General features: G+C 45.0%; 1 protein-coding gene across 3 annotated transcripts in view; it reads right to left on the minus strand.

The window, feature by feature from the left end:
- The window catches only part of SYNPR (synaptoporin), a 117,256-nt gene that overhangs the window by 21,793 nt on the left and 81,713 nt on the right, over positions 1–13,750 (minus strand). For all 3 annotated transcript variants that reach the window (XM_019536708.1, XM_019536710.1, XM_019536709.1), the window contains one exon: positions 11,444–11,568. In XM_019536708.1, coding sequence (XP_019392253.1) covers positions 11,444–11,568 — 125 coding nt within the window. The remainder of the gene's footprint in view (positions 1–11,443; positions 11,569–13,750) is intronic.

Raw genomic sequence — 13,750 nt, forward strand, 5'->3', positions numbered from 1 at the left:
AGCTCTTCTCCCTGGTTGGGAGGTCTATAGTAGACTTCCACCGTTAAGTCTCTCTCCCCTGGACTGCCTTTTACTCTAACCCAGAGCACCTCAGAGTGCCCCCCCTCTACACCCTTGCTAATTAACGAGGAAGTATATTCCTCCTTAATTAGCTGAGACCATAGACAGAAATGAAGCATGCTGGAAGCAATTGGACTGGAAAAGCAGTAGTGAAGCAGATTCTCTTCTGGGTTTCTTCCAGTCAAAATACTGGAAAATATTTTCCTCTCTCTTAGGATTTTAGTTTCTCAGCTTGTCAGCTTCCCCGCACTCACTTGCACATGGCTGTTGTGCAAACATTTGGCCAGTATAATTTTCATAGCAGCAACATTTTTTTTTTTTAATAGGACAAGCTGTCAGCCACTGTCGCTCCAGCCTATGCAGACTGCGCCATTGTGGGACTCGTGGTAATCCCTGCATGAAGCCAGCAGCTAGGCAGTGGGCTGGCCGTGACTGCTGCTTATTTTGCTAAACACTGCTCTTGCCCCTCCTGCTTGCCCTTGCCACCCCACCCCTTGTTGCCTTTCTGACACTGAAGCGGGAGATGAGCTCTGCAGAGCATGAGCTGCATAAACACAATGGGGTCGTGGTCACGGGAACTGAGATATAAAGGATCTAGGACCAGAGGGGACCTCCCAGTCCAGTGTTTGCAGACAAGCATTGGGACACGTATGGCCACAAGAACTTCTGCTCCAGGTCTGCTTAAACATCACACCCACCTCATGTCAGAAAAAAGGACACTGCCACGTGGCAGAAGAGGAAGGCCACAGGTGCCTCGATGAAGGATCCCCTGAGCAAAGGGCCATCAGGGCGTGAAACAACTAGAATTGTCCCCAATCTTGTGCAAAGCAGCAGCTTGTTCCTGACAGTCTGCAGAAGCATGGAGATACACTAACAGGAGGGAGAAAGCTGAATCTCACCCCACGGCAACGCGGCTTGACACAAAATACAAGGCAAGGGCAATGCTGCCTACCATCACAGACATGGCCCACACAAGCATCCGTGCCCAGGGTTCAGTATGGGAATAGGGTAGCAGCATCTTTGCAAGTAATTTGTGAGCTCTGCTAGTACCACCTCAATGCCAACAGGAAGGGCTGGAGCGGCGGCATGCATGGGAACTGGGCTTGCTGATTTGTGCCTCTTCAGCAAACACTATTGCTTGAAACCCAGCAGGAAGCTGTTTGGTCTGTAATTTGTGTTGGCTAAAGAGCAAAAGAGCCTGTTCTTAACACAACAGACGAAAGAACGACAAACAGGACTTGAGTTTGCCTTGTGAAAAGACAGTGAGACTCTCAGCTGCGGACAGCGAACGCTTGCTACAGCTGGGGGCAGTGCCAAGGTGTCTCTGCTGTGAGTTACAGGAGCTTGATTGCAGCTGGAAATGGCACCAGGTGATCACTGTCACCAGGGGCTAGCACAGTCCCAAGTGGGGGCCAGGCTGTCAGCTGCAGGAAGGCATTGATGCGATGGCTGTTTTACATGACCAGAGGACCTCCCCATCCCACACACATGCACACAACAGAGAGATGTCACTGCATACACCTGGTTGCATCCAACAGGTGACTGTTGTGCCAGAAGACCAGTGCACAGCTGCCCTCTCTATGGGGGAGGACTTAGCTCAGGTCCAGGGCCTGCAAAAGGGAAGGCTCCTTGCAAGGACTGGGCAGGACAATTTGATGTCTAGTAAGGAAAGCCTCAGCTGCTTTCTTCCTTCCTCTCTTGCAGCAATGAACTCAGCTAGGAAGACCTTACTCTTTATTCATTCAGCAGCTGTCTGAACAGGGCAGAGCAGTTCAGCTTTTTCAGTAAAAATGCATAACATGAGCTCTTGCAGAGGCTGTGGAGGAAGGACCTCCGACCTCAGTCCCTTGAGTTTCAAGTTGAAACTGGCCAAAAACTCCAAGTGAAACCCAGCCCCGCTGCCTGGCATTCGGCTCGAGCCACGCTGCCACACAAAACACATCAAAACCTTCACTTGCATCTTCTTCATGTTTGGCTCATAGTTTATCCACTCCGAAAACAGACCTCTCAGCACCCAGACCAGCCGATGCGAGCGGGAGATCACTTAAGCTGCAGCAGCGCTCACCCTGCAAGCTCTGCATTTTAAATAGCATTGAAAGAACAAACAGGTTTCTTCCTACTTAAAGCCATTAGTTTTGGGCCCCTGTCTAGGGGTACAGGGCGATTCCATCTGGAGTCTGAAGGCAAGTTATTTTCGTTCGAAGGAAATCTTGGTATTTCTTTGTAGGAGAGCAGCGGATGTGAACAGAGGCTGGCAGTGTGAGTGTTATACCCCACAGGGACTAACTGTGCCTGCGGACTTGTTGGCCTTTAGCTTTGTCCACAGGAGGCCACAATCAGTAGAGAGGAACTGCTGGAGAAAGGCATTAAGTGCCACCCCAATGACTTTGGAGTTCCAGCACACCTTACACATCCTTTATGTTCAGAAAGACACTCTCAAAAATCTGTTGATTACCGATAAAATATTAATATAATATTCCATTTAATTGGCAAATGAGGTCTAGCATTAGCTATGGGTAGAGGCACAACACACAGAAAAGCCTTGGGTGCATGCTGCAAACAGGTTTATAGTCGCGTGCGCTGGGTGCTCACACGTGTGTTACAAACAGCAACTCTAAAAGAAGATGGAAAAGGGAAGGGACTTTATTCAGCTCCCTGCTACCTTTTTTCACTGCAGGATATTAGAAGGAATGATGCCAACTACCAGTCAAAAGCAGGCAGCAATGTGCTTTGCATTGGCTGTCTCTGTAATGGCACTGAAGTCAGGGGGTTTAAATGTTCAAAAGTATCTTAGAGAGCATTAAAAATGCGCAAAATGATCTGCACGGAGCATCATGGTAAGAAGTCTTGCTTTAAAAAAAGAAAGTTTCATGACAGGTGCAGATAAAACACCACCGCTTGTACGGTACCAGAGAGACCCTTCATGCATATATATAAAAAATGCAAATAGGGAGGAAAAAAAGAGCTGAATACATTCATCTAGGCAGACATTCCTGGCACTTAAAGAATAAACTCTGGATAAAACTTTTGCGACGACTCTTTCTGGCACCAACACAGCACGCACTGTAAAATACTATTTTGATTAAGTGGAAAAAGCCCAAGTGGAGCAACGACTGTCCCAGTTCATCAAAAATGCAATCGCCGTGCATGCCAAACCAGAAGCTCCTATTGTTTAGTGCTGATTTAGGAATCAGCATGTTCTCTCTGCAACAAAACACTGCCTCTGGCATGTTGCTACCACCTCTTTTCCCAGTGTCTTGACAGCCAGATAAGCTCTCTTGAGCATGCTCAGCGTGTAGATCGAGAATGCCCTTTTTTTCGGTATGGGGCAGGCTGTACTTCAGTGCCTCTTCCATAAATATGAACAACATAGCTCCAGGCCAGCCATGGGGAGCTGTGAAGTATACATTTTCTGAAGGCAGTAAAGCATTCAAACACGTGCTTAACTTCAAGCATGTTCTAAAACCGATTCAACTCAACGCTCATCCTGAACTCCGAGCTCCCCAAATGAGGATGGCACTGAAACCAAATCCAGAATAGAAGCTATCAGTCTTCAGGTAGCATTTCAGTTCCCAATTCTCCCCTCCAGCTCGACCTCTGCTTTTCATGGCTAGACAGTATGGTAGGGCAGCCCATCATCACGACATTTCCCAGGGGGAGTTAGTTGTGTTCCTTGTGCAAAGCAATTACCTTCTTGCATGCAATCCACTGGCCAGCTAGTCTCCGCTTGGCTCTAAAAAATAGCCGCTACCCCTTGCTTCAGGGGTGCCACAAACCATGCAGCAGAGGGTTAAGCAGCAACCGATCCCTATGGCAAACATCTTGCTAGCTGTCATTACATAGGAAACCGTATACCCTCAAGCAAAGCTCTACAGACTTCAAGGTCCTTCCATTTTTACCCACTCCCCTAGTTATCCACGGGGAATGCCAATAGATCCTGTCATCTCCTGACCTCACTGACTTACTGTAGCTAAGTGGTAAAAGGGAGATAATGACCAAGGGCTGAGTCCTCAGATGTGGAAATCAGCACAGCTCCACAACCCCAAGGAACACTGATTTATACCAGCTGAGAATTGGGTCCAAAACTTTTGTTGGTGTTTGAAAAGGCTGTAACCACCCACGGAACAAGAGACCAAAAAAAGGGCAAGTATTTTAAAATGAAGGTCTCTCTTCCCCCATCCCCTCCATAACTAGACATGCTTAGGGCATGGAGAAAGTCGTTTTCCATTAAAAATGCAAATTCTGTCAAAGTTGAAAAGAAACGTATTGGCTTCCATGGCAATTTCACTGGGAGGCTCTCTCGGGACCATTTCATTTCCCAGCAGAACAAAACCAAATTCTGACCCATGGAAGTTTTGGCAGGATCTGAACTGTTGTTTTTTGGCCAGGCCTTTAAATAATCAAAAATACAAGTCAGAGTTAAATATAGAGAAGCATGCGTTTTTGAGCTCAAAACCATGATCTGAAGAAGCCAATCTGCTTTGTATTGTCCGGTCCAATGAAATAGGAAAAAGAGATGGTTGTCACCTTTCGAGCCATTTTTATGCTGCTCTCCTCCTGAACTGTGAACAGTGGGATGTGTGACATTATGCTCTTCGTTCACTTTGTTTCCAGTTTCCATTAGCATTATTTGAAGGAAAAAAAAGAAGCAGAAATGAAAGGCCGCGGTTGGAAAATCTAAGCACAAAAGGCTAAAACCAGGCATAAAAGGCACTGCTGAGAGCAGAGTATGAAACTGTATTGTAGAAGAAGGTAACAAAAGCTGGGACCTATTTCTTAGTGTCCATCCTGGAAGTTTAGTTTATATAATTAGATAATGTAGCTCAAGATCCCCCGCTGCACTGATGTATTATTGAACACAAGTCCTTTAGGACTGTATAGTAACTCATTCATGTTGCTGGCATCATTCAGGAGGAGTATATATGGTGCTCACACACCCGGCAGCAAGGGGACTAAATTGGCTTGATTTTCGCAGGCTGGACAGTTATGAGGTTAACAGTATTCAACTCAACGGTGGTAATTCAGAAATCTTTTGATGAGGCGGACAACAAGACTTTCTTTGACGGGGCTTTCTTTGTACACACATAAAGTGTGCCTGAAACTCAAGTACACTGGTAGTAAGTAGCTGCATATCAGGGCTTGCCATATAACTCCCAGTTTTCAGGGCAACACAGCCAAAAACCAAAAGGCATTACAAAATGTAATCTGAAGAAAATCACAAACACAGGATTAACATGAGAAACTGCCGGGTCCTTTGGTGTAGAGAAGTACGTAGTGCTTCTGGGCACTTGGACAGTAGGACAAATCAAAACTGAAATGATAATCAGCTCATTTGGATGAGCAGAAATAATTGTGAGAAGGTGCTTTTAAACACCAGCAGGGCTTGGGTGGAGGTCTTGTTGGGGACACTGAAATACGGGGCAGAGCACGTGACAAATAGGGTGCTTCGTGCAAGGTATAATTACATACACGGTGCTGTTGTACCTTGTGTAATTTGGCCCTGTCTGCAAATGGTTTTTCAGAAATGAATTTTTACAATATCTCAACATGCACGGATGTGGACATCGGGAAATCATTTATTTGCAAAGTAGATGCTGAGTTAATGAAGTTTCTTTGTTCCATTTTCTAGATTGAGGATTGAACTCCAAAAAATTAGTATTATTTTGAAATACGTACTTGAGTGATCCAGAAATCAATAAGCAACTTCTTATGTGCTGCGGCTTATAGACTCATAGAAAATTAGGTCAGAAGGGACCTCAGGAGGTCATCTAGTTTACCCCTGCATTTAAAAGCATGCCTATAAGTATGCTCCATACTGCTAAAATACAATGACTTGCATTGGTCTGGGGATTGCAGCCAGAGGAGAAATAGGAATCACTGGGGACCCAGCTAAGATTAGCGAGAAGAAATTAAAGAGGAACTGTAGGGTGAATGCCAGGAAAACTCTGTGAACAGGAAGACGTAGGGTAATCTTCATGAGATGCAGGAGCAAATACATTATTAGGGACACTTCCTTATAGACCGGACAAAGCACTAGAAATTTGTTATGTGGGATGATATTGCCCTGGTTGAGTGACTTTAATACATTGTTTCTTTGCAGCTCGCTGTACAGATTGCTTCAGAAGACATGGCTCTCTGAGCATCAAGTTTCGGCTGGTGGGTGACTGAGGCACCAGGCTTAAACGAATTGCTGGTCTTCATTTCAAAGAAAAATTTGACTCAATGGCAAACGTTAGGGTTAGATTCTGGCTCCATTAGGGAGATGTTTATCAGGAATTCCCTGCATTAGAGCCAATGGATTTATACAGCAGTAAAAATGGCTTTAAATCAAAACCACGGTCGTGTGGCATAAATTGTTCAGACACTGAATCATCCTTGCCTTTCTCCAGTCCCGGATGCAGAGCAGGCACCTCAGACATACTGCATGACAAGGGCTGCGTGACCATGTTTGAAAGGTCATGCTCCTCCCTGATGGGAGAAATAACGCTCATTTATTGTTAACGAGGATCATGAATCAGTAACAAAGGGAGAAGAAAGTCCCTTTCAGGATGCACGTTCTTCCTCCACGTCTCCGAGGCTGCTTCTCTGCATGGAGCAGCACTTTGCCATTTTTATGTCTGGAGCATTTTTCTGCTGACAAAAATTAGCCTGAATGCACAGAAGATGTCAAGGTCTCTACAGCCTCTTCAGTGTGAGAGGCAAAAGGATCTTTGGCTATAATTAAAAAAATAGATGTACTTTCAAAAGAGTGTCATCTCCAACAGAGAGGAGGAAGAGACAGGAGTGTGCTCTTTTTTGTTTCAAGTACATTGATTAAGTGCAGGGTGGAAATCTGTTCTGGAGTTACAGGGACCATGATTACAAAGAAGGCTAATGACATCCGGGGCTGCATTGGGAGGAGCATTGCCAGCAGATGGAGGGAAGTGAGTCTTCCCCTTTATTTGGCACTGATGAGGCCACATCCGGAGTCCTGTGTCCACTTTTGGCCCCCCACTACAGAAAGGATGTGGCCAAGTTGGAAAGAGTCCAGTGGAGGGTGATGAAAATGGTTCAGGGGCTGGGGGACAGGACTTGTGAGGAGAGGCTGAGGGATTTAGGGGCTTGAGGAGGGGGTTGAATAGCAGCCTTCATCTCCCTGCAGGAGGATTGCAAAGAGGATGGAGCTGGACTGTTCTCAGTGGGGGCAGATGACAGGACAAGGAGCAATGGGCTCAAGCTGCAGCGTGGGAAATTGAGGTTAGATATTAGGAAAAAACTTTTTCATGGGGATGGCAGCAAAGCACCGGAAGAGGTTACCCAGGGAGGTAGTGGACTTTCCATCCTTGGAGGCTTTTAAGGCCTGGGCAGACAAGGCTGTGGCTGGGATGATGCAGTTGGGGCTGGTCCTACTTGGAACAGGGGGTTGGACTAGATGTGACCCCCCAAGGTCCCTTCAACCCTCATCTTCTATGAGTCTATAATGTTATTGTGTTAATATTATATATAGTCACATCTTCTTTATTGTTTGCTCAGTCTTTCAAAGTCCACCTTCTGCTTACATACCCATAAATTTTCTCTTGATACCATACGTCATGTTTGGCTGAAAGGATGTCCACACGTGTGACTCAGGGCACAAGTCAAACAAAAGACGTGCAGGAAGCACTGCTGTAATGACATAGGAGCAAAGTTTGCTGCTCCTTTTCCGCACCTGGCACGGGCCAGGAGAGGCCGTGGGCTAGCTGGACCACGAGTCTGAATTTGGGTTGGCAATGCTCCTGTTCAAGGGATATGCCCACATAGTTTACACTCTCTCTCAGTAAGCCTGGGTGCTCAGTAGTTGTGTTCATATGGCATGCTAATGCCTTTGTGGCTATCTGTTGGGAATGTTTCAAGGCACAAAGAAACAAGGCCAAGTGAGACATTTAGTTTCCAGTGTGGTGTGGGCCCCAGGGTCCCAAATCTGCTGCATAAAAAGACTTTTAAATCAATCACCTTGAAATTCCCTCTTTCCAACTGAAAGGCAGGCCAGAGGATGCACCTCAATTCAAATCTCATTTGCCTGCCTTCATCCCTGTGTTCAGTGCAGCATTGTTTGTTTGTCGGAAGCTGTTCACATTTATCCATAAAAGCCGAATTGTCTGGGCCCTGCAGCTGTGACTTGCGAGAACGAAGAACGGAGATCCTATGGTGCCCCTGACAATGGAGAGGAAAGCAGTGGCTCACGCCCCTGCATGTTTTCTATCATTTCAAGTCCTGTAGCAAGGCATGGATTTTTGAAATCCAGCACTCCCTTATTCAAGTGCTTCAATATGACTGTTGACAGCCATGACAGCTACAAGCATAGTTTGAGTCTTTGCAGCATCTTATTTCTAACTCCCACCCACACCTCCTCCAGTTGTCAGCCAATAATCAGAACTCAGAAGGCAACTTGGGGAAGGGGGGGAATATCCCTGCTGGGTGAATACAAACTTATTCAACTGTGGAGGCAGGAGGGAAATAATCAATGGGAAATTCACCCTACTTCCCAAGCTGACATATTCTAGAGGGGGTATGGCACGGTGAGGTTCGGTATTATGGACTCAGTGCTGTGTGGGCAGATGCTCAGGTCCATGCTGAGTCCTCTGAAAGCCAGTAGAGCTTGGCAGAAACACAAAGGTTTGCTTGTGTGGATCTAATTGCAGAAGCAGGCAGGAGGAGTCGTGAAAAACAAGAGAGATCTTGGGAAGCAGACTGGCTGCCAATACAAGAGTTGCATCCACCATCTTGTCAAGCTGTAAAAAATGCAGCAAACCGTCATTTAAGATGACGGTGAAGGAGACGAAAAGAAGAAAAACGGACTGTGTGAACAGCAGTCAAAGGAAGGACCCTTTAAGGAAAACGTAATTAAAACCAACTGATTTGCAATGGAAACTAAGGGCCAGATGTCCAAAGCTTGGTGAATAAAATTGTGTGTATATATTTTTCTGGCACCTGATGTGTACCACACAGTGATTATCTTCAAGAGCCCCCAAATGCTAATTTGTCAAATGACATTTTCTTTCTAACGGGGAATTCTACATGGAAATCTGTCATTTCCATAATTCCACTGGATTAACTCTGCACTGCTGTGGGGATCCTATTTTCGAGTTGCACCTCAAATTAGTTAGAAAGATACAAATATGCAGAAGGTATCTGCAAATAAATTGCTCTTTTCAACATTGAATGCAGAGTAGATCTGGCCATTTTCTTCCACAAGCCATGCTATACGTCCTTTTTATAGAGACAATGGACCCATTCTGACTACTTAGCTCAGTTTTATTAACTTTTTCCATAGAATAATATTTTATAACCATGTAAATGAAAAGTTATTTAATATAGGGCGTCTGTAATGAATGTTGGTGGAATGACCTATTTGGAAGTGAATCATGTTACAACTACATATTACTCAATTTTTAGAACCAAGCTCATGAATGCTAAAAAGAGAAGAAAGGGGTGCAGAACACTAATAAAACAATAAACATTTGTAATAAACTGAAATATGACTGTGGAATAATATATGCAAACTGAAAATATCTGCAATCAAGGACTGACAGCAGTTCCCATTGTTTCAAAAATGCTATATGCCAAGTAGGGCTGTCATGGTGAACATCATTAGTAGTACTCTGTGCATAATGAAGTCATAAGCAAAACAGTATATAATTTGCAGCTGTATCAGGGGTCCTGGTATATTTGGTTTGAGATTGCAATACACATTCTTTGTTCTTTTATCATGCACTCGTATAGCAATGCAATACAGAAGAGTCAATTTATATTGTAAAAATAATGATAGGGACATTCTCCGCCCTTTAGGTTTTATAGAAGCGGAATCATTATTAGCAAGGGAAATTTCAGCTTCAATGGTTTTTCCACCCCACCCCACTTCTTCTGTTCTGTTTTTTAAGAGAGCCCAGGCAACTTAGGAGCCTAAGCCCCAATTTAAAAAGTGATGGGTCAGACACATATAAAGGTGCCTGACAATGCAAATCAGCCGAATGGGATTTTCAGCACTGCTTCACTAATACTAATATTGCAAAGGGCCTCTTGACTTATTGAGCCTGGCACCTAGCAACCACAGGCCACCATGGCATAAAATGCATGTTGAAAACAGATCCAGGTCTCTCTTTTCCTCTACTGGAAGGATGCTGCAGAACCTCAGTCCTTTCGGTGTTAGAAAGTCTTTTCTAATTTCCATCCTTTCAGCCTGATTGATTCAGAGCCCATTTTATTCTTGTGCCAACACTCTCCAGTAGCTTAAATCATTTTTCCTTCCCTGGTGCTTACTCCATTGCTGTGTTATAGAGAGCAATCCTGTCCCCTCCTGTCCTTTGCTATGCTAGATTAAAGCAGCACAAGTCTCCTAATCTTCTTGCATAAGGGTCTTCCATTGCCCTGATTGTGCCGGGGGCTTTTCTTACTTTGAATACAATGATCCTGAGTGTGCACAGATGAGGTCTCCTTGCTACCTGATAGTCATATTTTCCTACCTCAGCTCAAAATGCCGCTTTTACATGGCTGCATTACCTTGCAATCTCCTTGCCTGATTACAGATCTATTGCTATGATAATGGGAGTCAGATGCTTGTCAATCTTAGGGGTGTTAGTTGTAGCCGTATTGGTCTAAAGACACAGGCAGACACGGTTATCTGTGTTAATGTGATCTCTCTTGTTAGACCAACTAAATAGCTGGAAAAATTCTTTGCAAGTTTTTGGACATGAACACCCTTTTTTGGGTGCCTGAAAGCTTGCAAAGAACATTTTTTCCAACTATTTATTTGGTTCAATAAGAGATACCACATTCACCCAGACAACCTTGTCTGGCAATTTCAGGTGCCTTTGGAAATCTCACCAGACAGGTCAGGTCTCTGTACCTTAACCTGCCTGTCTTTGAATATATGGCTCTTTTGAGTCTGTGTCCCATCTATCAGCAACAAGACTTATGCTCATAGGTCTCTCTTGAACACACCAGGTTGTCTTCAAAGGGCTCATCTATATTGTGGAACTATTGATGCTATTGCTGTCAGCAGAGCCTCCCAGTCCAGACAGGGTTTATATTGGAAGGAGAGGGGTGGGTTTTTTGCTGATGCAGTTTCATTATCTTCCTGAATGGCCCTCAGAAGCCCTCTTCTATCAGTAGGGCTATGCTCAAACTGGCAGCTTTGCTAGCTCTGCTGCAGTGGCGCAGCCCGACCTGACACAGCCAGCCAAACCTTTGTGGTAGACGTCAGACCTGAGTTACCGAAGTGCTTTTCAAGATGCACCATTATTGTCCCAAACAGGGGCCTTAACCAAGGCCCCTTTTAATCCATGGCAGTCTTTCCGCTGCTTTGAATCAGACCATCCCCTAAATTGCATCCCCCAAAAAAGAACAAAGAATCAAAAGGAGTTACCTGAAAGGATAGGCAAAGGCTATGTCAATGTTGAGGTCACTCTCTGTCTTGTTTGCACAGTCCACACTGAGGCGCAGTCCTCCAGAATACCCACCGCATGTTGCGAATGCAAAGATGGCAAAAAGCTGTCAGGAATAAACAATAGCTTAGTTTTACTTCCAACACAATCAAATGCATCTGTGCAAGTAGCTTCCACACTTAAAGCCACAGCTTGCTAACTGGGGAACACTTAACGCACATCATCATCATCATCACTCATTGAAAACAGTCAAGAGCAGCACCCTGTAGTTTCTTTTCCACCTGTCTTTTGATACCAACGCAAGCTGGTGAGTCTGAAAATAAGGAAGCATCTCTGATGAGGAGGCACAATTAGAAGACTCCCCTGCTCTCAGTGCTACCAATTAGTACTAGCCAATTTAGGACCTAGCAAACAAGGCATGCACAAAGAAAGACTGGAACCAGAGTTATCTGAGGCTCTTAAATGCAGGTAAAATCATTGCATAATGTTGTAAGAAGCTAAGGTAGGGATGCCGATGGAGCGATGAAAAGGCAGAGACATGGTTCATGTGGCTACGTTTTATAAAACATGCGAAACAAGTAATCGCCTTGCCCTTTGCTGATTTGCATACGGCAATGCATAACTTTGAATAACGATGCACACTATTTATTTTTCTTCAATCGTTATCTGCGGCAGATATGGAGATGCAATTAATCAATACCCAAGCAAAAAGAAAGCAAACCAAACTCCAGAATAAATTCAGTCAGTCAGTCTAGACACGGACAAAAATGACTGTCGTTCAGATTTTAGGCTTATTTTATCTCGATCCTCAAAGGGGGAGTAGAGGAAAATGTGTGGGGAGTGGATGCAGTCAAGCTAATTTCTTTTTGGATCAGTTTTGAATGCAGAAAGGCAAAAAGTGGAACTGGTTTTGCAAAACTTCATCAATTGACGCGGGGTGAAATGCGACCGTCTGGAGTGCGGTAATGATCATACCAACAACAAAGGTTGGTGACTAAGGAAGAATGTAAGGCTGAACATATGTCAAATAAAGCCGAGACCGTACTTGAGCACTGAAGAACAACAAGCAGCAACAGGAAAAGTACATTAGAGGAAGAATGAAAGCCCCAGTAAAGAGGATTAGGGAGATGGGAATTAGAGAACTGCGGCGTATGCTAACCCCTTAAAAGTGCCTTGGCCCCAATTAGCACGCAGTGTCTGTCAAGGTCCTGCTGACCGCTCCAATTCACAGCACAACTGCAGCCAGGCTGGGAGTTTCATTATCTTGCTGTCTTTGCATCTGCACAATAGATTATATATGTCTACACTAACTCTCTCTGCGTTATAATTGGAGATGTAGACGGACATTATCACGTCAAAAGATTGCCAGGTTAGTGACCTGGCCATTTCCAGAGCATTGGCTAGACTCCAGCTTCATTTTGGAGATCCCCATCAAGACTAGGCAGACGATCCCAGCTCCTTGAGCAACTGGCAGGATGTTACCATCTCCCGTCCATCCAGAGAGCACACGACATGTGCATCTGCTGCACGTGGCGGGTGGTAACTCGTACTCGTTTCTCTGTTGGCTGGTCCTTGCTCAAGAAGCTTGACACCTAATTAAGACCAACACCAAGTAGGCAGGGCATTTTGGGAAGGAGGAAAAGAGGAGTTGATTAGAGAGGAAGCATTGTACCTTACTACCTCCATCCTTGGAGGTGTTTAAGACCTGGCTAGACAAAGCTTTGGCTGGGATGATGTAGTTGGGGCTCATCCTGCTGTGAGCAGGGGCTGGACTAGATGTGACCTCCTGAGGTCCCTTCCTACCCTCGTGGTCTGTGTTTCTCTACCTCCCAGGGGCCAAACCCCCACTCCCAAAACTCAGAGGGTTTTTGTTACTACAGGAATAGAGTCTGTGCAAATCCCATAGAAAACGGTTCATTTTTAAAACTTTGGTAAACATTACTGAGCCTTCACTTCCGTCTCTCATGATGCCTCCAGAACCTGGCCAGCCAGCAATGAATCATAAGGCCTTTTACACCACAGCACTGGCTTACTGCACCCTCACTCTCCTCTCTTCTCCTTCTGTTGCCCGTCCCTTTCTCCTTCCACACATTGTGCCATGACCCGAGATGGCCAGTGTTTTGGGGTTTGGTTCTTGCACCTCACACAATGGGGTGTTGGTTTGGACCTGATAAGGCCAGCACGTTTTAAACAACAAACAGCAGTGATGGGCAAGGAATAATAAACCGTTCATTAAACCGCCCCCCCTTTTTTTTTTATACCAGCCTGGCTGAAAAGGTGAGCAGGGA

Source organism: Crocodylus porosus, unplaced genomic scaffold (assembly GCF_001723895.1).
Source record: "Crocodylus porosus isolate Cpor-Errol unplaced genomic scaffold, CroPor_comp1, whole genome shotgun sequence".
Lineage (NCBI taxonomy): Eukaryota > Metazoa > Chordata > Crocodylia > Crocodylidae > Crocodylus > Crocodylus porosus.